Source organism: Chanos chanos, chromosome 3 (assembly GCF_902362185.1).
Source record: "Chanos chanos chromosome 3, fChaCha1.1, whole genome shotgun sequence".
Lineage (NCBI taxonomy): Eukaryota > Metazoa > Chordata > Actinopteri > Gonorynchiformes > Chanidae > Chanos > Chanos chanos.
Window position 1 is genome coordinate 14300254 of NC_044497.1, and position 27282 is coordinate 14327535.

The window sequence follows — 27282 nt, forward strand, 5'->3', positions numbered from 1 at the left end:
ACTTTGTAAGGCTAAAATGCTTATTATTCTTTTCTCCCTCTAATGGTTGTCAGTCTGAGGAAAAAATCATAAATCTACAGCTGGAGTCGTGGTCTGGCAGGTTTGTAGAGCATTTGCTTTTTTTTTTTTTCCCTCTTTTTTTTTTTTTTTTTTTGGCTTTTTTTTTTTTTTTGGTTGTAATTGTTTAAATCCCCCTTGTGATGTGGCGCAAAGCCCCCACGGATATGTAATTGCCTGTCAAATGCCTTTCCTGCTCAGCCACTCTCTCTCTCCACGGCCCATTCCACCAGTCTATATACAGCAGTGTCTTCTCCTTCGTGCAGCCGCGCGGAACGCTCATCATTTGTCGAATCTTTTTTTTTTTTTTTTTTAAGCCATAATCTTTCAGTCACCCTTGCTGTGTGTCTCGCATGTTTGTGCACTCAGGCGGCTCTTCTGTTTTTCTTCTGTTTTACATTCAAAAATGGCTTTACTGAATTACCATTTTTATTATTTGTAATTGTCGTGTCCCCATGGTTACCATTTTGTTGGTGTTGCATGATAAATACAGAGAGTCTTGAATTTCTTAGTGAAAGTGGGTTCAGCATGATTGATACCTAAAGTGTGTCTGTCTGAATTTAAACTTTAAGCGTAACTTTGTTTAAACACCATTCTTTGTCTTGAGAAGATGAAAATATATTGAATATATTGGAATAATTGGAGGCTTTTGCATGAATTGAACAGGCCTCTGGAGCTGATGCCCTGGAGCTGAATCTATCCTGCCCACATGGAATGGGAGAGAGGGGTATGGGACTAGCCTGCGGGCAGGTAAGTCTGGCGTTCTGCCCTCACCCTACCTCACTGGACAGCTCACACACACACAGGCACAGAGCACAGCTACTGAACCACTGATAGCTACTGTGACTGCACTATGACCACTGAACCACTGATAGCTGTGACTGACTGTACAGTGTCTACCGAACTAATGATAGCTACTGTGACTGACTATACTGTGACCACTGAACCACTGATACCTACTGTGACTGAGTATACTGTGACCACTGAACTAATGATCACTGCTGTGACTGACTATACTGCAATTACTGAATTACTGATAGCTACTGTGATTGAGTATACTGTGACCACTGAACTAATGATCACTGCTGTGACTGACTATACTGCAATCACTGAATCACTGATAGCTACTGTGATTGAGTATACTGTGACCACTGAACCACTCATAGCTAGTAGTGATATGTTTTGTATATTTAGATGCTGCTTAGCAGTACTAGTCGTGGCTAACCACATGGAGATAGGGAAAAGTCCTGTTAGCGGATCATAACGAGATAAGTGATAGCATTAATAAGAGGGTGATTATGCACAAGGTGTAGACTCGTATCTGAGAGGTGCAGTCATACATGTGCTCCTCTGTGTATAATTCTCAGTAAAATGAAGTGTATTGCATCTGGTATGAATAGGCAATGAAATCCACCAGAGAGAGCTCAGCTAGCACACACACATATAAACGTTACTCCACTCCAACGGAGCATTGATTTTCTATGAAAGCCTTAATGACACACCTTTTCCATAACACATTCAATTGAAGCATTAACAGAATTTAATAATCCATAAATAATCCCTTTTGTGGTTTGTAAACAATTTTCTTTCATACGAGGTACGCTATTCTCCAGGATTAATGTAGCGTGTTTGTGTCTTCCATAAAGGAATAGAAGCAACTTTTTCACGCTCACGATGCATATCTCTTGGAAACATAACACAGTCTTGTTTATGACTTTAATTATAGCTTCAGTTGTTGTTAAAAGTAGAGCGCAGACCTGTTTATCGATCTAGCGGCGATAGAACAAACACAGTCACGTTCCTTTTCGTTTGTATCGTTCATCCGTCAAATATCTTAAGCCATATGTTTTGATTGCTGAAACACAGCCTTAAAATACTTCATATCAAAATTGTTTGGCCATTTATGGAAACGTGTGTTATGGAAATTGCGCCGTGCGACATGAACGTATTTGACACAGCTTGTTACAGATCTTGTAGGGGTCAACTAAATGGCACGAAATTCAGCGGTTCCAGACACTGGGTTTGAGATCACTAAAACAACAGAGTCATTAAATGCAAAGTAGCGTTCCTGAGTAGTTGGATGAAAGGGTTTTTTTTTTTATTTGTTTTTTTTTTGAGAAGCCAGCGTCGCTCTCGCCGTCCGCAACCTTCTCCACGTGTAACACTTGAAGGCTGCCGCGTTGATTTTCGCCGGGCTTTTAATGGAAAAGAAATGAACAAATGAATAAATAAATCGGCAGTGTTTGAATTCTCAGATGGCAAGTATTAAGTTCCTAAGAAGAAAGGCTGGAGCTGTAGAGCTGATCTGTTGCTGAATTACTTTGCATTGCATACAAAGTTGACATTTATAAGCGTGTTGTTTGGCTTTTACGTGAAAGAATTATTTTAGGCCGAGATATGTCTTTCTTAATCCATGCACTATGTGAGACATATGTTGTATTTGTACGTTACAATAATAAACCGATGCTGGTCATGACAGTTTTTAAAAACCACACGAGCTATATCAGTGTATCTGACATGAATATATACACACGGAGAATGGCTTTCCCTCTTACTGTTCTGGCTGTATGGTACAGTAGAGGAAATAAAGCAGATTTTTTTTCTCCATCCAAATAGAGAGACAGAGCTATTTTGCTCCTGCAGTGCCTGTAAATTTGCAGAGCTATATCCTTCTGCTGTAGATTTTCTGCTCTAAGACAAAAAGCTAATCAAAGGCGCAGGGCCGCAGGCAGGTAACCTCTGTGTGAACTAAAGAGAAGCAATATCATTTAATCACACTGTTTGGCACTTCTTCTCTATGTCTGGGAAAAAAACATTAGCTCTGAGTGCATGGAAGGAAAGGACAGAACTTTATTTTAATGGTATATTAATATGCAATTTCACCCACTCACTCTTCTCTCTTTCTCTCTCTTTCTCTCTCTCTCTCTCTCTCTCTCTCTCTCTCTCTCACTCCCTCTCTCTTTCTCCCAGTAAAATTCTGCGTGTTTTGTTTGCGTTGTTTTTTTGTCTTCTCCAAAGCAGTTCAACAGTTAACTTGCATCAGCTGAGAAATCTTCCTTTCCGTATGTAAAATGTATACATGAGAGAAGATAACAATTTCATTGCTGTTGGTAAATGACATCAACACATGTTCCTATTAAACTTTAAAACTCTTTAATCACAGTCAGGGATTATAGTCATCATAGTTAAAATGGCTCAACACGGCTCAGAATCTGTGGAGGATGAGGTGTTTGAATTTCAGAGTTCTTCGACTCACATTTGACTCAGCATCCACTGGGAACTCTTCTTTTTCTCTCTCTCTTTCTTCTCTCTCCTGTCTCTCCTCCTGCCTCCAATCCTGCTCGTCTGATTCACAAATTAAAACCTCTGCTGCCTCCCACGGCTATTTTCAGCCCTGCAAACAGGGCCCAGTGACACATCGCTTCCATCATTCCACCTCTACCCCCTACTGCGCCTGACTCGCCGCTTCTTAACGAGAGCACCAACCTCCCGTGACCTTGGGCGGTAAAATTAAAATTTCAGGTGCAAAGCCTCTATTCCCTCACCTACATTCTAACACCCCCCCCCCCCCCCCTTGGTACCACACTTCCTCAATGCACACTCTCAAACACACACGCACACACATATATGCGCGCACACGCACACACACACACACACACACACCACCATTACCAGCACCACCATCAGGCTGCACCAAAACCAATCCAACACCAATCACGTCTTTGCCTTTGCACACGGCACAGGGAGGGGAAGTTAAAGAAAATAAAGAGTGTGTTTGGGGCCCATTCGTTTCTTTACTAATTTTGTATAGCAGGCCTCGCATCGGCCATGCTTGATTCAGCCGAAATTCTGTGTTTTCATAGTCTGCAAATTTTGCCACTTTTTACTCAGGTTTCACTTTTTATCAGTTATAAATACTCAGTGTGTGTGTGTGTGTGTGTGAGAGTGTGTGTGTGTGTGTGTATGTGTGTGTGCTCAATCACTGCATCCCTTTTCCCATTAGGCATTTAAAGAGTTCCTTTCCCTGTTCATGACTGACTGCCTGTCAACAACCAAGCCCTCTTCCCTCGACGGCACAAAAGAAAAAAAAAAAAAAAAAAAAAAAAAAAAAACACGGGGAGGCCAGTCTGCCTCTGTCTTACCGTTGCTCTGCCTGTGAAGCCAACCAGTGAGGGTTTTTTTGGGGGGGGGTCACGGACTCGCGGGCAAAAGCAGGCCAGCTGCACAGGTGTCCTCCCTGTGCGACGGAGCATGTAATGCTCCGTGTTGTAGACCACGCAGGGATGGAGGGGGTGGGGGGTAGGGTTGTAGTCCTCCACTCAGACATCCACCACCCCTTCACCCCCATCTGGCCCGTAATAGGCTGTCATGGGCCTGGGCTCGGGAGGGAACGGCAGGCTTCCACCAGAGCGGAATTCTTACAAGCAGCAGCTGGTTGGGCGCTGGTTGCCTGGCTGCAGGCCACAACCCCCGTCCATGGTGCTGAAGCAGGGCCTAATGTAATTTCCCCTGACCCTCCTGGGAAGAGGGCCAGCTCTGCTTCCTGTGCGGCTGTGTTTTTGTTGTTCTCCTTAAAGGCTAACACCAGCAGTGTGTTCATAAAGAGTCATGCCCTCAGGATGCTGGACCTCATACAAGACTGGGTTCAGGCTGGTGACTCTCCCATAGGTGTGAGTAAGAGCCATGTTTTATAGAGAATTACTGTAGCTCTGTCTGATGTGACTTTTGCAAACATTTCTTCAATTTTTTTTTTTAAGACATGAATCTACTGTCTGCTTTCACCCACTGCTTTACAACTACTTGAATATTTTAATTACCGATTAATTGGTGATTTTTGAATCAGTTATTTCTGAACGAAAAGATAAAATATAACAAAAATGAAAAAAAAACAAAACTGTATATTTCATACACCTATATTAGAGCTGACGTATTTATTGATATGGCTATGTACTCATCTCCCACAGCTTTAAAACCTAAAACAAAGATGATGCCAAATGCTTTTTGTTGCCCAGAGTAGCGGACAGGCTATGTCAGCCAATGTTTTTTTTCCTCAGGAAGTCTGCAGCACTATCAGACATCTCTCAGGAGTCCGGCCATTACGGCTCCCCCTCTGGAAAGCAACAGAGAGAGTGGACTGACTGAACCCGGTGCTCCTGCCTTGTTTATACCCTGTTAAAGTCTTGAATAAATCAAGGCAAATTGCTATGGATGGCACTAGCTGCAGACACAAGTGCATAAATCCAATATCTTCTAAAAAAAAAAAAAAGGCAAAAAAAAGGCAAAAAAAAAAAAAAAAAAAAGCTTGAGAATGAATTTTATCATCTCCAACAGAGTAACCTTTCCTGTCCCCTCCCTCTCCAGTGTCTTGCAAATGTGTTTGGCATATTTTTTAAGCAGTTTGCAACCTCCCTTTTCTCCACATCGCTAAAACAGAATGTAGCGCCGAGGACACTACAGCATTCAAATCTCATTGGAGAAAAGGAGATTTTTTTTTTTTTTTTTATCTTTTTTTATGCCCTGAATCACTCAGCATGACCTGGAAATAGAAAGGAAATAGATGGAGGGAAATATGTTTTTTATATATTTATTTATTCTCTTTCAGGCTTTCTATTCTTTAAAAATCAATTTTAGCTAATGGTTTGAAAAAGAAAAAAAAAAAAAATCAAATGCTAACCTTTCCCCTGTGTGAAGAGCTGACCTGATAGCTCTGTTTTGCACATAGGCCTTGTAAATCGCACTTCTTTATACAAGAGAGAGAACCCCACGGCTCAGGGGGATATATGCCAACAGTTATTGGTTATGTCAAAACAGGGGCCCATTTCCTGTGAAAGAAAGGTGAGATGAAGAGGGTAGAGAGATGAAAATGATAGAAAGAGAGAAAATAGAGAGTGTGTGCTGTGAACAGGAGCGCAGTACATGTTTGTGTGTGTGAGTGTGTGTGTGTGTGTGTGTGTGTAAGGCTGGGGGTGGAGGAAAGGATGAAAAAAAAGGAGAGAGGTGAAATATAGCAGTGGAAGTAGAGTTAAAGTGATGGCTGATTTTTGCCCACTTTACACATTTTTAGCAGAAAACTTTATGTAGTTATCATAATGAGACACTTTTCATAATGAACCAAAACCCCAAGCAGAGGGAATCAGAAATTGTTAAGGAGGACCATGATATTTTTGAATATAATGACCATAGTTACAGTTTATGGGTCATTAAATAGCCTTTTGGAAATGCATAAATTTTGTAGACGGTCTTTCACGTGCTGTCTTTTCCCAGAGGAGGAGCCTCACCCCAGCAGACACTGCTCAGATGCAGCTTGGTCTATGTGTCATCCTAAATGCCTTACACAACAAAAAGCCCTTTTAGATGAGAGATGCTAATTGTTCCACAGGGCACAATGACTCGAAAGGAAAAAGAAAAGAAAAAACCCCAAAAAACAGAATGTGTTGTTTTAATCTCGAAAGCGATAAACCATTGTTTTGTTTTTTTTCATGGAGATCTCATGGAAATCTTTTTTTTTTCAGATTTCATGGAGAGAAAATAAATAGATAAATAAATAAATATGTAAGAAAATATGTTGCGTGGAACAATATGACTTTAATTGTATGTGCGCTGTTTTTTCTGGTGTTTGTTGTAGTAGTGTTGATTTAGATGTGGCCTTGCTTGAGCAGGCTACAGAGTAGCTGTTGTGAGTCGTACTGGGGCGCTGACTGGCTGCTCCTCCCTCTAAACAGACTCCAACCGACAGGCTCTAGGCAGGTTAATAAAGCATGAATCCTGCCGGAGTCGCGCTTTTACTGTAATGTGATCCCGCCTACACAAGCCTAAGCATTTCTCTCTCTTTCTCTCTCTCTCTCTCTCTTTCTCTTTCTCCCACACCGTCATCTGACAGATTGCCAACATTAAGCAATGCCCCCTTTTTGCATTTAGCTCGTTCCAAGACTCTTTCCAATTTTTTGCCTGTTTATTTGTTTGTTTGTTTCGCGACCTCTGTTCTTGAACAGGATCCAGAGCTGGTGCGGAACATCTGCCGCTGGGTCCGACAAGCTGTCCGCCTCCCTTTCTTCGCCAAGCTTACCCCCAACGTCACCAACATCGTGGATATTGCCAAAGCAGCATACGAAGGTATAACAGACTTTCTTTCCCTTCCTTTTAGGTCTGACAAAAACATACGTTGATTACAAATATCAGATCACTGTAGGCAATACACAAGCTATATGTTGTATCTGTCCATTTAGTTATTCTGAAACTACACAGTTTTAAGGGGATACGGCAAACCTATTAAATCAACAAAAGAGTCCTAATGGAGTGACTTGGCCAGCATTCTATTAGACTAGCACTGGTGTCCCAGTGTTGCCCTGTGGACTTCCTTCAGGTGCCATCAGACTGACTGGAGGCCCTGCACAGCCCTGTGGGGCTTTTGGGGTCTAGATTTAGTCTCTCTCCTCTGCCCCCAGTGCAACCCCCACCCCCACCCACGGTTAATGTCTTGCACTCGTTGGTGCAGGTGGTGCAGATGGTGTCACTGCCACCAACACGGTGTCTGGGCTGATGGGACTGAAGGCAGACGGCTCTCCCTGGCCTGGCATCGGCCAAGCCAAGCGCACCACATATGGCGGTGTGTCTGGTAAGTGTCACCCAACTCACTGGATCCATTCCCTCTCCTCAGGGGCAACAAAGCCAGATTGTGTGTGTGTGTGTGTGTGTGTGTGTGTGTGCGCGCGTGCATGTGCATATATGTGCATATTCTGCTTTTTGCCTTGTGTAAGTGTGTTCTTGTGCAAATGCATCCATGCACGTGTGTGTGTGTTTCTGTGCATATATGTGTGTTCATATTCATATGTGTGTGTGTGTGTGTGTGTGTACGGATGTATGTATGCATCCGTGTGTGTGTGACTGTATTTGGATGGGCACTTGCTCGCGGATAAATGCAATAGCTTCACTCTAGTGTTTCTCAGGCTGTGCAGAGCTGCTGGTCAGTGTCTCTAATAGAAGTGACAGATGGGAAGGAGAGTGACTGGGAGTGCAGCTAATGCTAGCTCTCTGTGGGCTCTCCGTGCCAGATGAAACAGTAGAGGCCGGATAAGACGGGGACTGGGACATCTTTCCTGAATAAATTTGATAGAGCTTCCGAGAAAAGGCTTAATTTTTATGGTACCAAAATGGTTTAGGATGCATTTTCACAGAGAGTGTGTTCCATCAAAACATGACAACGTGGCACTGAGTGCAATTGCGTGAACCCCTATTGTGTTCGGAATTACTGTGATAGCACAATGACACTTTGAGGAGATGCAAGCTAACAAAGCAAAAATCCTACAATCCCATATTGTACATATATATGTACTCAAATGCAGTCTGGAACATTCTATGTAAATCAAAACTCACCTGTGTAGTGTACTTCTATGACAGTTATATTTGTGTATTAAAATGTTATGAAGCCTGTAGCGTTTAAGGAGAACTGTCAGAATCACACAGATGAAAATGTTGTACGATTCAACCCAGGGTTCTGCAGTAATTGTGCTCATTTTTACTGAGACTAGGACAACAGCAGGTATTTTGTACTCGCAGAATCCTTTGATCCAATCTAAAAAAAAAAAAAAGACAAAATCCCCTTTGTTTCCCAAAACAGGAAAAGAAAATCAGATGAAAGAAAAGATACATATTGTTCAAACCTTCATCCAGTCTTGGGTTTTGTGTTTTCCCTGTGTTTCAGTCTCACTCATGGTAGATATTCCTTGTCTTACTTCCACTATGCTCTTTGCTGTGTTTAAAAAACTTGTAAGCATAAAGCTAAGCATGGACAGGGAAGGGGTGAGAAACCCACACCCCTATTGGCCGGAGCACCCAACTGGCCAGTGATTGGATGCCCCGAGTTGCCATGAGCTTGAACTGATCCTGTAATCTGTAGGTAGGACTGGAACATTTTTTTACAGTCGCAGTTGTTCCTTGCAACTCAGTATGTCATGAATGTTACAGAACACTTTGAGTGATGTGCTTCAGCGGTAGAGACTTGGAAACAAAGATTCTTTGGTTGCCATGGGATATGGACATTTCAGCAGAAGATAAAGACATTAGTGAGACACATCTTCAATAGAATGGCATCTTTTTTTTTTCCTTTAGATCCATCACATGGAGCAGTCTAGCGTGTTTAACATTGACAGTTGTCTGTGGTTTTAGGCTTTTACAATATTTGACACAAAATGTAGTACTATTCATTTTAGAGACACTGTTTGTATATCACCAGTGCACTGTTTTCTGACCCATAATGACATCCTCATTCAGCACTAAAGTTATGCAGTATCATTTGAGCGTTAGCTATCTTCATATTTATCTGAAAATACAAGCCCTTTACCCTTTATAATTGAAACATGACTCAACTGATGTTTTGTCATCTGTCATGTTGCAGATTTTTTTATTCTTTTACAACCTCTCCCTCCTTATCCAGAGTTCCTCCTTATGGAGTATTCCAGAATGTTCTTCAGCCAGTGGTGTGTTATAGTCCGTGGTCAATAATTCATATGAGTGATGTTGCACCCCTCTCACTGTATTGCTACAGCTGTGGAGCCTCACAGTTGCATACTCAATATGATGTATGAGTGGATCTTCCTTTCATTGTGTGTGTGTGTGTGTGTGTGTGTATTTCATGGGTTCAGGTGTTTATGGGTGTGTGTGTGTGTGTATTTCATGGATTCAGGTGTTTATGGGTGTGTGTATTTCATGGGTTCAGGTGTTTATGAGTGTGTGTGTGTGTGTGTGTGTGTGTGTGTGTGTGTATTTCATGAATTCAGGTGTTTATGGGTGTGTGTGTGTGTGTGTGTGTGTATTTCACGGGTTCAGGTGTTTATGGGGGTGTGTGTGTATGTGTGTGTGTGTGTGTGTGTGTGTATTTCATGGGTTCAGGTGTTTATGGGTGTGTGTGTGTGTGTGTGTGTATTTCACGGGTTCAGGTGTTTATGGGGGTGTGTGTGTATGTGTGTGTGTGTGTGTGTGTGTGTGTGTATTTCATGGGTTCAGGTGTTTATGGGTTTGTGTGTGTGTGTGTGTTTGGCTTTATGACTTTGACAAGGCCCTTGGTACGGTGTGGTATAGTGTGCGGCAGAAAGAACCTCTCCCCTTTTGCCCAACTCTTTTCCGTCTTCTTCTTCTCTCTTTTACTTTTGCTGCTACTGAGTCAATAACAGGGATATGAGAGGAAAAAAAAGGTTGGAAAAAAGAAGAAAAAAAAAGGTTATGGAAGCAGTGCACAACATTAAAAATTAATAGCAGAACTATTGCAGCAGTATTTTATGTAAGCAAAACTACTCAGTGTCATCTTTCTCCCATTTAAGTTGTAGCTGGTTGGGCTCGGTGACATCCCTTAGGAATTGGGCAACCTGAAGCCTGCAAGGGCTTCTCCTTCACCCTAGCCAAACATCCATCACACCCTTCCACTCGTAGCTACTGGGACACATGCCACAAATATTACAACGGTCCCACTGCCTGGAAACAAATGCAGTTTTAATATACTGCTTTTCAACTGGGCCTCCACAACAGCTCTCTTCTGAGTCCCTAGATTTTTATTTGAATATGGAACAACAAAGATATCTCAGAGCTATAGGGTCCATTTTAATGGGATGCTTTAAATGAATGAGCACGTACGATGCTTTGAGGCAGTGCCGGCTGCATTTTTACTGTAAATAAAAAAGCTACATAGAATACATTTTTTTTTTAAGTATTAGTTTTACCTGCACTGAAGTATGACAATTTTCCCTTACCGCTTGGCTTTGAGGGTAAAGATCAGCTACTGGGGCTCCATTATCTCCAATGACTATGGTTATTTTAATATTGGAGAAAAAAAACCCCACTGTAGCTCCAATAGAGCGTTCAGACTACGCCTTCTGCTGCTGTCTTCAGGTCTTCCATCCTCTCATTCGATGTGTGTGTGTGTGTGTGTGTGTGTGTGTGTGTGTTTGTTCACAGCTGATAAATATCACACACTGGTGAGATCACAGTCGGAGTAGAGTCTGATCTGACAGACCTTTCACCACACATGTGTACTTTACAAAAATCTCCCCCCGTCACGTTTAAATACTCCTCCGACGGAGCCATACAGCTACATCTAACACGCGCTTATGTCAAGAGATTCCTTTGAACTATGGTTATGTGTCAGAAAGAGACTGCACAAAGACAGCTCACTTTTTATGACTAGAACATACACATTTTGTTTCGTTTCTTTTTTTCTTTTTTTTTCCTTTTCACCTGCGTGTTCAGCGCAGCATCTAAAAAAAATGCTGGCTTTTTGTTAAAGTAAAACACACTGTAATTTCCGATTTGAGGGAAACCAAAGGAGCAAAAAGTAAGAACGAGAAACAGCTGCATTCATAAACTCTGTTTGTACGGGTTTGATGTCACTGTTAGATCAAAAAATAAAACCCCCGTATATACTGGCACTTTTGAGAGGATTTCCACTGAGGGTTTTCTGAAATGTGTAGAAGTGCTGTGTCATTATACTTAAAAATGAGTTTGTGTTTTTTGATCAGGTTTTATTGACCCAGGCAATCACACAAAAATGCAAACTTCTCAAACTTCCACAGGCAATGCCATCTTTTACTTTTGGTTTCATAATTTATTTTACATTTATTTTTAGTCAAATTTGGACACTGGGGCTCTAAAGCCTGGGGAACATTTGACTTGTGTCATTAGCTGTAATGGCTGAGTCAAGTGGTGTGTGCTGGCAAGGTCTCATTTGAGTGCATTAACACCCAGTGTGACCAGAACATGGCAACACGAGGTACCACATGGCTGTCACCCGTTTCTGAAGTCTTCAGGTGACAGAAAAGGACGAGAAAAGAAATATATAGGGAGAGAAGTGTAAATGCATTGTTGAGATGTTTGTCAAGAATGGTGTCCAGTTTAAACAAGCCTCTCACAATACAAGTTATGTCATTCTGCTTCTTCTCTTTTTTTTCTCGCTTTCACCCCCCCCCCCCCCCTCCCCCCGCCACCCACTTGGCGATGAGTGTTAGCATGCGGCCCGCGCATAACCACATCAGCGTGTTGTATTCCCAAGTCTATCACTGTGCTATATGGACTTGCTACAGTATAATAGTGATAGATCCTTAGGTGCACATCAACAGAGATGTTCTGTCAATCTGAGAATAACAGGATCATGGTTCGCCATGTAATAGCCGTGAGGCAGCGATATTCTACACTTCTAGCTTTTCCAACACCTGATTCACCCATTCCTCTACTCAAACGCATCACCAGCGCTAGCTACATTAGCAAACGTACTGGAAATGCCAAACGCTCACAAACTGGAGAAAAGAACTGGAGAAGAAAGAGCGTCGACACGGACAGGGTAAGAAACGAGCTGGGCGAAAAGCTGTTACCTCCGCAGCCGACAGCGAACTCTAACTGGATCGTAAATGGATCCGCTGAACGGCAGAGTAGCCGCTCCGAGAAGCAGAGCGCGTCGTTCACATTTGCATTTTGATTCTCCCAGCCTAGACCAGCTCTGTCCCCACACCCACTCATCCACCTTTTCACCCCTCCCCCAGCAGCCATAGTAAAACTCTATGAGTGTGAGGGGAGAAGCTAGCCCTGTGTCTTTTGAGCTGCTGGTGAGCTGGTGGCTGTTTAATTTAGTGCTACATGTTTCAGTAATCCTTCGTCACAGCGCCGGCGCTTGCGTGTTAGACAGAGCACGGTACGGTAGGCCTGATTAATTAAAACTGCCTCGCTGAGGAGGACTTTCACCAGTGCTGTCAAGATTTCAATTTTATGTTAAATATTTTCTAAAGGCCAGACCCTTAAATCTCAGGGGTTGCTAGCAGCCAGCGAGCTGTGAACGTAACCATAGGCTAACTGCTAATGATAAGAACACAGGCCAGGATGCTGTGCCTGTAATATAGTCAATGGATTAGGCTATCAATCACTCCAGTCTCCAGGGACGCGCCGACAGAGAGAGAGAGAGAGAGAGAGAGAGAAAACACTGAAAGAGAAATTAGGAAGAGAACATGACTGTAATGTCTCTTTCTCTTCTTCCTTCTGTCTCTCTTTTAGTGTCTCTCTCTTTCTCTCTCCCTCTAACCCCCCCACCCCTCTATCTGTCTATCTGCTGGTCAGACTGGGTTGCCCTGAGGCTCAGTGCTCTTGAAATTCACAGGAAACTGCTCTTGTCCTTTAGGTTGGGGAAACAGAATGGATTCACTCCCCCATCATTTGATTGTGTGGCACTTACTCTTGCCCAGGGCTTTTCAAGCCTGGACAGCTTACTCTAAAGCATTAGAGGCAAATGTTGTATTCCAGTGCATGTATCAGACTGATATTTGGCCTGGACATATTTGTCCAAATCTCTACTGTGGATTTTTTCTAACTTAGTAAACACACATACAAGGCCAATCTTTTCATCTGTTCACACACAGTGAATACTGTTGAAATGCCCCCCACAGATGTGTAATAGACAAACGTGTCATGACATGCTAAATACACACTGATCTGTGTCTGCTTCAGTGATATTGTATTTCATTTAAAGCCTTTAGATGGTCCACTCTCAACAGCTGCTTCAAACGACACTTTTTTAAAAAAAAAATCTTTTACAACGAAATAGCATGTTCTGTGAATGTAACTTTGCTTCGGCTAATTTGTTTATGTTGTAGCACAAATGATCATGTCGTGCTGCTTCGTTATCTCCTGCATCGTAATTAAGTACGCATTAAACAGGAAGGAAATTAAGAACAATTTACATGGCAGTGCAAATAAGAAAGTGATAATTGAGTAGTTTGGACATTAATTACGCTGCACATAAAAGTTTTATTTATGTATTTTTTTTAAATCTTAAAGACACTGTTACTCTCTCCTGCGCTTGTTCTTACATCATAATAATTTTTCTATTCATACATATTTGATGACCTCATACTTTCACCTTTGCTCTGTGTCAGTCCTTCCAAAGCTTTGCCAAAATGCTAATGTAAAACGGTGATGAAAAATATGAAAAATAAATGGACTCTAAACCTGTGCAGGTAGAAAAGCGCTGAAGGTGGGTTAGGCAGGCCCGCTCTTTCTTCAAGAATCAAATGTATCCATTGCCCTCAGAGTTTGGCCATTTTTTTTTATATTTCATGCTTATTCTAGTCTAACCTGTCTCTGCCAATGTAAGACACAGAGGTATAAGCATACAGGCCATTTTTTATTAATGCGCTACAGCCGTGCATAGCTGACCTGTGAGCATTTTTTTCTTTCTTTCTTTCTTTCTTTCTTTCTTTCTTTCTTTCTTTCTTTCTTTCTTTCTTTCTTTCTTTCTTTCTTTCTTCCTTTCTTTCTTTCTTTCTTTCTTTCTTTCTTTCCTCTGTCTGATGCAGATTGAATGAAACAGAGCCTTTTGTTAGCCACAACTGAAAAGCTTCACAATCAGTGCTTCCTTTCAACAGAAGAGAAAGATAAATCTCTAAACCTAATCTATGTTCGAGTCCTGCAACGCGGAGCCGCATTTTGCTTAAATATGGTCCTCTGTGTGTGTCATTATGAAGCTTTCCGCTCCATGTGATAGCTCTTATAGCCCCGCACCCCATTGTAATGCATGGAGAGTGTGTAGATTCATGATTTAGTGATGCATATACATCAGCACAGTTGCAGCAGAATGCACCTTTGCGTTTCACCATCATGTGCAAACAGGCGAGAGTCCTTGACCCGTAGGAAAGGACCTGCCAGGAGTGACCTGTACAGTGAGTGTGGTGGAGAATAAACTCAGTCCTTACGGGATATGTGTGTGTGTGTGTGTGTGTGTGTGTGTGTGTGCCTGCGTGTGTGTATATGTGTGTGTGTTTGTGCGTGTGTCTATGTTTGTGTGTGTTTGTGCGTGCGTGCGTGTGTGTGTGTGTGTGTGTGTGTGTGTGTGTGAGTGTGTGTGCCTATATGTGTGTATATGTGTGTGTGTGTGTGTACCTGTGTGTGTGTGTGTGTGCCTGCGTTTCTGTATATGTGTGTGTGTTTGTGTGTGTGACTGTGTGTGCCTATGTGTGTGTATATGTGTGTGTGTGTGTGTGTGTTTGTGTGTGTGTGTTTGTGAGTGTGGAGCGGCAGCAGCTAGTGGCAGTCCCCACAGTGCTGCACAGAAACAGCCTGCGGCCTGTGGCAGAAGCTGAATGCTGAGGGTGTGTATCCGCACGTTGCATTTTGCACGCGTGTGTGCTCACGTGCGCGCAGGCTCCTGTTATGGTGATCACACATACTGGAAACAGAGTCACTTTTGTCCAGTAAAAAGTCCACAAGCTACACATTCCTATTATTCTTCCATTCAGACTGAAAAGCTCATCTCCTGCCTGGCTGATCCATGTGGCGTCAGTCATGGGGTTCCTGGAGATTGTGTTGAATTTTTGTAGTAAAGCTTTGCTGTATGAGTTAATGGCTGAAACACAATGCCATCTCAGCATCAAAACGAAAAGGTGAAACACTGGCATTTTCACAAATGTCAGGATTATCTTAACACTTTTTATTACATTATTTTAAACCTTGACGTACATTATTTTAAACCTTGCTGTGTGTGTGTGTGTGTGTGTGTGTGTATGTACGTGTGTGTATACATGTATTTTTTAATCTGAAACTGCTTACTGAAGTAAATTGCTCATTATCTTAATGTTGCTGTCAGGATATGTGGCACAAACAGCAGTCAAAGGGTACAGTCTTGATGCGGACACCTGTGATGCAGCCTGAACTGATGAAAGACGTGACAGTACTGACAGATGCAGAGAGAGAGAGAGAGAGAGAGAGAGAGAGAGAGAGAGAGAGGGATTGTGAAGGTGCAAAACCTTATGTACTGCTGCCACAAGGGCCTGCATGGAAAGTCAAAGCATCTCATGTATATCACGTGTATGTATCAACCATTAGTCATTAACACGATGTGCTAATGATGGGTGTTGATTTTTTGACTTCTACTCTGTGCCCTCAAGCACATCCTTTCATCTGGGTTTCCAAAAAGCCTTTTTACTGCAATTACTCATTCATCTCACGCCTGCTTCTGTTTCTGACCAAACACAGATTTGAGTAATGTATGAGCCATACTGCAAGTGTGTGTCCATAATATATAATAAGTACACACACACACACACACACAGACACACACACACACACACACACACACACATATATAGGCCGACTCCTCATTACCATACTGTAGGTCAGCTGTGTAAATATTTCCCTAATTGAACCCCCAGTATCTGAATGTACATTTTTATTTCTTGCTCTGTTTTTCATTCTCCTGTTTGATGATGCTGAATTCTATGCTTCAATGTCTTGGCCGACTCCTCAGTAGCACTCTCACTGAATTCAGAATTATTCATGGCGATAGCACATATTACGTGCATTGTGTGTGTAAGTCTCTCCTCCTGATTGACCTGGATGCAGAGCTGGAGCTGGAGCTTGCTGCAGTGTTTTCTCCTCGCCTCCTCTGTCTGATCCCTGCCCACCCCTGGTGCGTGAGCCCCCCGTAAGGACCCCTGGCTAACCCCGAGGCTGGTTTCTTCTCAGTTAGCATTGAGATGAGAGCGACCACCTAGAGAGCTGGCCGTCATTACCACGCCACTGAAAACAAGGAACGTCACTTCACCAAGGACGAGCAATATGTAATGACACAAAAGGAACATGTCCAGAATGGAAGCCAGCTGTCATTTCTGTTTCTCTCTGTCTCTCTCTCTGTCTCTCTCTTTCTTTGTCTCTCTCTCTCTCTCTGTCTCTCTCTCTCTCTCTCTCTCTCTCTCTCTCTCTCTCTCTCTCTGTCTCTCTCTCTCTCTCTGGCTCTCTCTATCTCTCTCTTCCTCTCTTTGCTTCTCTGTCCTTCTTTCTCTTTCTCTTCTTTCTTCGCCTGTCAGAAGAAACACTGAGACCCTCATGCATTTGTAAACAGGATGGGTGTCGGCATTGTGCCTGTGGAGTGGCTTGTATCGTTGGGTACCGCTCGTCCATTTCTAATGCAATTAGAAGCCTCAGTAGCTCCTCTAGATAGTCTCCTCGGCCGTCTTTGGTCAGCGGATGTGATTTGCACTTGCTTTGAAATCCCCAGGCTTATATTTGAGTGTCAGCTGGCAGAATTGTTAAGTGTCCCATGACTAAGTTGACTGTAATTCGTGTCAGTAGATTACATGGCTCTAGGTGTCAAGGATCACATTTTTCATGGAGTGCTTTTGCAGTGTAGTGTTAAGGAAGATAAACCCATCACTCTGTGAAGGTGAGAGAGGCTGCCTCTGGTATCTGGAACAGCGGTTAACTGTCACGCTAATCCATAACTCTTGTGTGACCCATGAAACCAGCTGGATTAACGTCAGGAACTGAGCCAATAGGTCCCTGACACCTCCAACTCGCAGCGTGCCCTTACTCTTCGTTTTTGTCTGTCGCAAACTTAAAATAAAAAAAAAAAAAAGATATCTTTCGAAGACAAAAGATATTTAGGCCATGAATTTTTTGGTTATTTTCTGTTGTATCTGTTAATCATAGATAGTTTTTCGCATTTTTTTTTTTGTATGCTGTTCATAAAATATGTGAGGTGGAGAGCCTTCTAGAACATACTCCTAGACCCGTGTACTCAGTGGCTGTGGTAGTGACGGCTGCCATTTGGCGTGTAGGCCCGGGCCCATGTATATCAGTGACAGGGGCACTGTGACAAGAGTTCAGCGCTGGCTTGTGTAATCCTTTTTAGACGAGTGTTCTGTTTCTCTGGCCAACAGAGCCTGGGGCTGGAGGGGAGCAGAGAGACATTGATATCTCTGTTCTCTAATTTGGAATTAGAGACCGCGCTGCTCTTGAACAGCTATGGGACCCAATCAAACCCAACATGTTTTTTGGGGGGTTTTTTTCACAAGTTTTTGAGGGAGGGGGGGCATGTATAGCAAAGAAAAAAAAAAAAAAAGATCTCTTGTGTTGCTCTACAATGTTTAGAGCTAAAGATGTAAGGAGAGAAACACATCTGCGTGCATGTTTTAGAACCTATAATAGGAGAATGTGGAGAAACTCTCTCTCCTCTCCTCTCCTCTCCTCTCCTGTGTGTGTGTGTGTATGTGTGTGTGTGCGCGTGCGTGTGTCTCCAGTCGAGGCTTTAGTGACACAGGCACTAAATGAGGGTAGACAACGTCTCACGCTGATCAATGGTGGAGAAGGCTGCCAGCTAAATGAGGTTAAATCTAATGTGATAAACTGTTCCATCTGTCAGTGAGATTGGACTGGAAGTTTTAATTCATTCAGGACATTGAGACCCAGGTAAATAAATAAAGGGTGTAATGTTCGGAGGTGCGGTGCTCTCCTGAGCTTCACGTTCACTTTTAAGGGAGGGAGAATTTCATGAGCTGTTTCTCCCTCACAAGAAGGGAGCCATTTACTGTATGCTGGTTGACTCTCCTGCCAAAATATTCACTCTCAGAGTCCACCGTGTGGTTTAGTTACGCTGGGGGGGTGGGGGCTCCTTATGCTGAAGTGACTGGATTTAGTGATGCCGTTAATAGTAATTTCATATTCGACCACCAAATGTGATATTTGAGTAGCTTTTGTTTGGAGCAAGAGTGTAGCTGATCTGGGATAAACCACAGCTTACTTATGTAATCTGGATAAACTGGTATAAGAGTCAGAGGATTATTCAGTCTGTGAATATATGTGTGTGAGAGCTATTTTAAATGACGTGTACGTGTGTGCGCGCGTGTGTACGTGTGTGTGTGCGTGCCTGTTATGCGTGTGCATGTTTGCATACATATGTTTTAGTGTGGATGTTCTTCGTTCTTTTCTAGGGAACGCTATCCGCCCCATCGCTCTGCGCGCGGTGTCAGCCATAGCGAGGGCCTTGCCTGGGTTCCCCATCCTGGCCACTGGGGGCATTGACTCTGCAGAGTCTGGCCTGCAGTTTCTCCATGCTGGAGCATCAGTACTGCAGGTACGGTACGCACTGCTTTTTCAGACCAGACTCATTACAGAAATCATTAGGACTAAAAAAAACCCCAGCATAAGGAATTCAAGTGTCTTAGTTCAAAATCTAACATTAAACCCCGACATAAGGAATTCAAGTGTCTTAGTTCAGAATCTAACATTAAGAGAGGAATTTGCGATAAATGGGCAGAGAGAGAGAGAGAGAAAGTTATTTTAATGGTTTTTAAATGTTCTTTACTTTGACAGTTAAATATATTCAAATCCTGTGCTTAATGTAGAAAATATTTTTAATTGGAAGAAACTTTGAATCAAATTAGTTACGTCTAAATGAAATATTTAGATTGAAGATTGAAAAGTGTTCTTTAAACTCCTGATATCCTCAATGGTTTTTGCCAGGGGAGTAATCAGGGAGAGAATCTACATGCAAATGGAATCAATATCTGTGAAGAAATGCTTCCAATGTTTTTAAAGGATGATTTAATGTTTCCCTAATGCTACTGCTTCACCTACCTGTTAAACCTTAACACTTGGGATCTATGGGAATTTTTTTTCTCCTCTGTTTATCCAGAGGTTTAACTGCCAAATTATAATGAAAATTTAATTACATTTTAAAAAAGGGCCTCCTTGATGGTATCGTAATTCCTTCAATTACAAATTCTCTCTCTAGTAAAGCCGTCATTTGTGTTTCATCTTGCAGAATGTAATTACTACTTATAATGCAGCCTTCTTGAGAAAAAGTAAGTGTATGTTAGTGTCAAAAATGAAAAGTTTTGTCAGAGACATGAAGCTCCTACCTAAAGCTGGATTTGAGTGAAATGTCTTGGGTAGCCTCCGGTTGTTTACCTCAGGGTTCAAGTGCTTGTTCCTTGATAACTTCGAGACTTTCCGCTTTGTGAAATTGAACGCACAGAGAAAAAAAGAAAAACACAGACACACACACACAGATGGCAACCTTTTGTTATAATGAAAGACCTTGCAAATGCTTGTGATAGTAGCAGCTTTCAATGTTTTTTTTTTTTTCATTGTTGTGCTGACTTACACAACAAAGTTGAGATTTTTTTTTTTTCTGTATGCATTCTGTATACCAAAAAAAACAACATCAAAAGGGAGTGAAGCATGTTTAATTCACAATAGCCATGGAAAAAAGGACTGTTTATTTTAGTGTGTTATAATCAAAGAGTCTTGTTGTCAGAACCAAAGGGTTATAGTAAGGGACTGAATGGGAGAATCAAGGTTGTGGGCATTTAACTGTATGTGCGACACCGATGAAGCTACATGTGCTATTGTGTCAGAGCAATCCATCTCATTGATCCTTAGTCACATCAAACACATTCTTCCCAGAACAAACAATATAATGAAGCCCATTCATATTCTGCATTGACATCTTGAGAAAGAGGGGGGGGGGGGGGGGGGGGGGGGGGGGGAGTATGGCTGTATCTGAGAGTTTTGTCATGCACTCTTTAAAAAGGCCTCAGTACTCATCCTCATACTCATACAATCCCAGGGCTTATCGTGTAACAAGCAAATCATCATATGGTGTAAAGTTAGACTTAAAAGACTTTTTGAAAAGAATTAAGATGCCTTTCATCCTGTTTTAACAAGATTTCTACATCTGCGTGTGTGTGTGTGCGCGTGCGTGTGTGTAGGTGCGTGTCCTCATAAGTGTGTGTGTGTGTAGAGTGTTTAGCCCAAAGACTTCCCTTGATGGAGACTGTCTCTGAGCGGAAAGCAAATTACAAGCATAGCTAAAGATGCCCTTGCCAGAGCAGTGGATCCGTACGCTGAACTAATGTGATCCACTTGTCGATCAATACTCCTTAGCTGATTCATTACCAAACACACAAGTTTGCAATCACTCTTGAGGGCATTTCTCTTCCTTATACGCTACCTATTGACTTTTTCGGGTTTGTGCAGGAAAGGAATTTGCCCTTCTCCAGTGTCTGTCACCATTCAGATAGGAATGCAGAAAAGAGTTGATGTTACACTAGCAAACCTAAAATGTTCAATGGAAAGGAGTTTGTTCATCTTTTATTACAGGGCTCTGTGGGCTGATTTTTTTTTTTTATTGCTGTATTTAACCTAAATAAAGAGGAGATTTGGATGGCGTTTTCATTAGCTTACCTGCAGAGGCAACGGAGCAGCATTTCACCAAATGGCTGAGCCAGTTTTGTCTTAATGACCCAGGATGCTGTTTTTTTTTTTGTTTGGTTTTTTTTAGCCCTCCCCACCGCACGTAAACGGTTTTAATCGGCGATAAAGGAGCCATCGTCGGGTAACCAAAATGACTTGTGTTCGGGCAACATCAAGAATCTGTCGTTTGATTTTATGCTTCTAAATTGAAAGCAAAGGGGGAAAAAAAGGAAGAAAGGTTGTTTGGGTGGGGAGAAAAAGAGAGAAAAAATGCGAGACCATAAAACAGGCTTTTAACAAGCAGTCTGTATAGTGCTTAAGATATCGATTTTAGCAGCACCGCATATTCCTGTGACAGAAAAGAGAAAGAAAAAAAAACAAAGGGAAAAGGTTATGGCTTCCCATTTAGTACAGCCCCCCCCCCCCCAACTGGACTCAATCAACAAAAGAAATTGCCCATGTTCATTGACTTGTAAAATGTATTTACTTGCTCTTACTTCCAGACAGCTTCTTTTTTTGTTTTTTTTTTTTACCTGATATTTTTTACCTAAATATCAGTGCTTAATATCCCCTGGCATGTTGGTCATACTGCACAAATCAAAAGGACAAGGACTTCATGCATAATCATCGTAACATTTGGACGCCAAACTGAATTAGTTTCCATTTCTTATGGGAAGATTGTGTTCTGCTAAATTCCAGAATTTTATCACTGGATATACAAGAGCTGACAAAGAAAGTTATAAAGCAGAGAGAGAGAGAGAGAGGGGCAGAGGGAGAGAGAGAGAGAGAACTGGAGTGGGGAATCTAAAAGCATTTGAGATCTCAGAAGGAGCTCAAATCAATGCACAGCCACAGTTTTCAGAGCAGATAAAAAGGACCTGCTGTCTCAATTGCCTGGAAACTACTTAGAAATTCTCACTTCGATTTATTTCAGGAGTCAGCTACATTAGCACTAAATGCTCTGTGCCAAGGCATCAATCCTTTGATGTTCCCAACCAAATGAGAGGCTCTAATGGACATATTCCTAGGCGTCACAACAAGGCCCAGACTTTACAGTCCCACCCATCAAAAGATCAACATTTTTTTTTCTTATCCCTCTTTAGCATTATTAATACTATCATTCACTTTCATTTGTCCATTTTTCCCCCCCTCTTCCTTGAGTAATCCTTTGAACAGGGTTGGAGTTTTTTCTACAGAGTGTCCCTAAGCTCTCATGTTCATTTAATATCTGCCAGAAGAAGAGGAAGTGTCCAATTCAGTCTAGTCATTGCTCAGTGTAACATGTGATTCCTTTTAAATTTAAAACGCCACAAGGAACCACGCAAGTTTTTTTTTTTTTTCCTTTTTTCTTATTTAAGTCCTGCCGCAAATGACGTTCCCTCTCTCACACAGCTTGCGTTGAATGCACACTCGATTTCTTTCTGTTGGATCAGGCCTAGCTGTCTCTCTCACAGCTGAGAATATTGATGCTAATGGAAACACACACGTACCTCTCCTCTACTCTCCTTCAACAGGCCACCGCTTTTATCTCTATCCTAAACAGAATCCCCAGTCCTTTCCTCTGTCCTTTACCCACCCCGCTTAGAAAAAAACCCAAAAAACAAAGTCCCTCTCTCTTTCAAATACATGTACTCTATTACCCCGACGTAATTACAACTCGGTCGTTAAACCGCGTGTCCGGCAAATTCCCGCCATTTTGTATTTGCAGAAATTAAATCAAAGCAGAAACATATCAGATTGATTTCTGCTTTGTTTGTGTTTGCTCGTCTCGGAAAGAGCGCTGTTCAGAGGCAGCATGTGTAGAGACTGTATGTGTAACAGAGCGGTGTAACAAGTTTTATGCAAATCAGAATGGTAATGAAAACATATCTGGGAGCCAGAGATGGGGGAGTTTGAATAAATGCCTCCATTTTCTCAGCATGGGGTATTCTGTCGCAGATTTAATTTTTAAATACACAGTTGACACAGCACAGCTCGGCATCCCCCCAAGAAATCCTCTGTTGTGACTGTTGTCAATTTGTTTTCAGAAAAGAGAGGGGGGGAAAAATGAAAGAAAAAAAAGATATCAGATTAGAAAAGAAAAACTTGGATAGAGAGAGAAAAAAAAAAAAGCAGGAGGTCCTGCAGCTCAGTCATGTAATGATTCCGTGCGTTATCCGTGCGTTTGAATACTAATCTGCTGACGCCGGGCCTACGGACTCGGCGGACTCTTGTCAGTTCAGAGATGGCAGTCAGCGATAAAAACATCTTATCTCTCTGCCTTAAGACTCACTCTGACTCCTGTCTGAAGTGGCAGAGACACATACACAAAGGCGAGGGTCCCTGCGCGTGATGCAGATCAGATACTTGCAGCTTAGAGTAAGAGCCAATTGAAAGGGCTTGAGCAAGGGGATTTTGATGCAGTTGACTACTGGGCTTTCACAGAGGTTGATCATTATCAAGTTGCTGTATGATATATGTGTGTGTATATATATATATATATATATAGATATATATATAGATATATTTTTTTTCCCTTCTATTTTTGTAAAGGTCACCTACAGTATTTCTGGTCATGTATTCATGCAACGTTTTTTTTTTAAAACCATCTTTTGTTTGTCTTCTCTTACCTTTTTCAGTGCCTTTTTGTGTGATAGTGTTTTAACATCTCCCTCTCTATCTATGTTTTGTATGTCTGTGTCTGTGTGCACCTGTGTCTGGGTCTGTCTCTCTGTGTGTGTGTGTGTGTGTGTTTATGTACTTATCTGTATTTGTGCGTTTGCATGCACGTGTGTGGGTGTGTTCCACCAAACAGGTGTGCAGCGCTGTTCAGAACCAGGACTTCACTGTCATCGAGGACTACTGCGTGGGACTGAAAACGCTGCTTTACCTGAAGAGCATCGAGGAACTACGGGACTGGGACGGCCAGTCTCCGCCCACCCCACGCCACCAGAAAGGCAAAGCCGTGCCCCACGCGGAGGAGCTGGCAGGGAAGGTGAGTGACATGCAGTCGTTTTTTTTTTTGTTTTTTTCCAAATCCCGCCAATGCCACCGGCTCCAAGCCGCACCCGACCATTACCTCACTCTGCCCTTCACACCTACTCCCTCATTCTTTCTGTATTATCTCTTTTATTATAGGCCTCTCACTGTCCATTAAAGCAGCGCACTATAATTCCAGTGGAGACAGTGTAGGTACTCATTAACACCACATTAGCACGGTTCGGATGGTCGCTCCTCTCTCCATTTGTGTTACATTGTGATTTGCGGCTTGGAGAATTTGCGTCATAATTGCACCATCCCTTGAAACACAAGCCCGTTTTCCACTTATAGAGTTTTTTTTTTTTGTTTTTTTTTTTCCTTTTTTTTTTTTCCTTGTAAAGCCAGAAGAAAACTTGTTGAATGAGGTCAGATTTTTATGTTGGTGATTTACTATTACAATATGTCTGTAGTACCAAATGACCAAATTCACCAACCAACTAAGTGCAGGTCAAAGTACCTATTATACCAGAAGCAATAAAAGCCATAAAAAGGGCAAAAAAAATCTATGATAGATTGGAGGAAAGAGTCATATGATGGTATTAGATCTTATCTAGCTGAAATATAAAACAGTCTAGCCTTGTAGTCAAAATAATTGGTTCACTTTTGTGCCATAACTTTTTCCCGCCTTTTTTCTTGCCTACTACATTTACATAACAGTAGCAGAGTAATAATATAGAAAGAGAAAATGAGATTTGACAAAAGCCGCTGCTCTTGCATTCAATGGTTTGTAATTTTGCATGTGCGTTCCACACTTTGTAATCTCACTTATTATTTGTGCACAAGAAATATTAGGCGACATGTAAATGAGCAAACTTCAGTAAAGTCCCTTTTCAAAGCACGGAATTAGAGGCTTTTTATCAGATCACAGTCTTTCTGCTAATGCACCAGCCAAAGAAAGTCTTTGAAGCAAGGCGCATGTTTTCAAATGCGCCAACCCGCTAACGCGCAGTCTCTAAGGCCATTACATTGCGCTATGGTGAACGGCAACAGTTTATATGCTAATGCCAAACAAGAGGCCTGGGAATGAAGAAATAAATGAAGGGAAAGACAGCGGTATCGGAAGAGTGATAAGTGTGAGTCATTTCCATGCCGACAGGACGTTGTTGTCGGAGTTGTCTGCACTATCGACAACAATAACAACAGCGTGAGGCCGGATGGGCCAACGGGCAGGCTACGGAACGACGGAAAGTGAAGCCGTGTGGTGTCATGTAGAAATATCAGCGCGGACACGGAGATGCGTTCCCCACATGTCCCCCCGTAGCCGAGGGCTCGGATCCGCTCCCATACGTGCGGCGTAGTGACATGCGAGAAGGAAAAGTCACTCATTGCATGGGTCACAGGAAGGTTTCGACAAAAAAACAAAACAAAAAAAAACGCACTCCATCATGAACTCGCAGATAAAAAAAAAACAAAAAAACGATAGACATGTGCTTCTCTGAACACAGTGACTTACTTCTGCTGTTTTAAACTTGAGAAATAAAAAGTCTTTCTCTTGTCTACTGCAGGGGATTTCAGCTAAACATTCAACTTTGACATTTTACTATATTTCAGCTGGATTCTGTTCAGTACAAAAAAAAAAGAAAAAAACCTTTATTTATTTATTAACTTTCTTCCCGTTTTCGTTTTGTAACAAATGGGAGAAAAATGGACATATGGACACGTGATGCGGCATCCAAAGAAAATGCAGTGGAGGAGATCCAGGAGAGCAGAGGAGAGTATTCAGGGAGTTGTGGTTTGAGGGGACATGAGGAGGATGGTTGATATTGCCTGTCAGCCCTGGACTCACACTGGCCTCTCATGAAGCCCAAAGTGATTGAAAGCTCACCTGTGTGAGGCACCGCTGTGACTGAAAAAGGGAAAAAATTGGTTCAGACACACTTTATCTACAGAGAGAGAGAGAGACAGACAGAGAGAAAGAGAGACTACGAAGGGGCAGAAGTTGAGAGGAGGAGGTAAGGCCAGTTCGAGAAGAAGCATGCAATGGAGAAGAGGAGCAGGAGAAATGGTGAGCAACAGAGAATAATAAGAAGAACAAGAACACAGAAAAAGGCAGTTTTGATAGCTCCAGAGTTCAAAAGACATGGAGAGAGAGAGAGAGAGAGAGAGAGAGGACAACAGCAGGAAAGTCACTGTCATAGCAATTCACGAGACTGGCAGCTGATAAAGGCAAGCCTAAAGGAGTGTTCAACTAAAGACATATTTTCTCTTTCTCGCTTTAACGCAGACAGTCAGCACGCTGTCTCAAATGGACAGCGTCTGTAGCAAGCCATCCTATCTCCCGGGATAAGCAGCGTTTCTTTGATGCTCAGGAGTGTGTCTTGCAATTTCTGTTTCCACAAACCTGTTTTCAAAGGCTTTCCATTTTTCACAATGCATCATTACTGTGTGTCACCCATAACTGATAAACATGAAACAAGATTTTTTTCTTCTCTTTGTTTTCATTTAAAATGAATGCTGGCATAGAACAAAGCGTATCGTTTATTTAAAAAAAAATACAAAAACATCTCAATTTTTGTTGATGTCTGTTTATTTCTTTTTTGTTTTTTCACCGTAAATCTTGAAATTTGGCCTTCTGTGGTGAATTTTTCATCATTGATTTATATCTATATGAGAAAAGCATCTTTGAGAAGTTGATTAAATGTTGGGATTGAGGCAAACCGATCTGCACTTTATATATAGAGAGAGTATGTCTTATGCAGTGCTGCAGATTCTATGAAACTACACAAGCACTGCTGGACTCTGCTAACTCTGCACACAGAGGGGAGGGGTGGGGGTGGGGGGCGGGTTGTACAGCAGGTGTGCCATTGGCTGGAAAGAAAGCAGTTTGGCTCAGCGTGATAGGGAAACCTGGAGAAGTACGCCGTGTGCCCCTCTGAACTCTCCCGCCGTGTCTCTGCTGGCGACCGGGCTGCCCACCCCTGCGCTGGCTCCTGCCTCAGTTAGGCCAAACAGGGGGAGTGGGAGCGCGGGCGTCTCCGGTGGTAGCCAGTGGGCGGCATGGAGGCTCTTTAATAGCAGTTTGGCCGGCTGCGCTAAGCACTGTGGCCTGGCAGGTAATGAAGCCTTCAGACAGACGGCTCTGGGCTCCCCGCGCTGAAAGGGACCAACCACCTGCCTCGACCAGGGAGAGAGGCAGAACAGACGGCGTGTGGTGTGTGTGTGTGTGTGAGTGCTTGTGTGGGAATGTACGCAAGTCCACGACTGTGT

At 42.4% G+C, this 27282-nt stretch overlaps 1 protein-coding gene across 1 annotated transcript in view; it reads left to right on the plus strand.

Moving 5' to 3' along the window:
- The window catches only part of dpyda (dihydropyrimidine dehydrogenase a), a 112066-nt gene that overhangs the window by 73671 nt on the left and 11113 nt on the right, over positions 1 to 27282 (plus strand). Inside the window, exons 16-20 of the mRNA XM_030768357.1 lie at positions 724 to 807; positions 7050 to 7170; positions 7553 to 7672; positions 18792 to 18934; positions 23852 to 24031. Coding sequence (XP_030624217.1) covers positions 724 to 807; positions 7050 to 7170; positions 7553 to 7672; positions 18792 to 18934; positions 23852 to 24031 — 648 coding nt within the window. The remainder of the gene's footprint in view (positions 1 to 723; positions 808 to 7049; positions 7171 to 7552; positions 7673 to 18791; positions 18935 to 23851; positions 24032 to 27282) is intronic.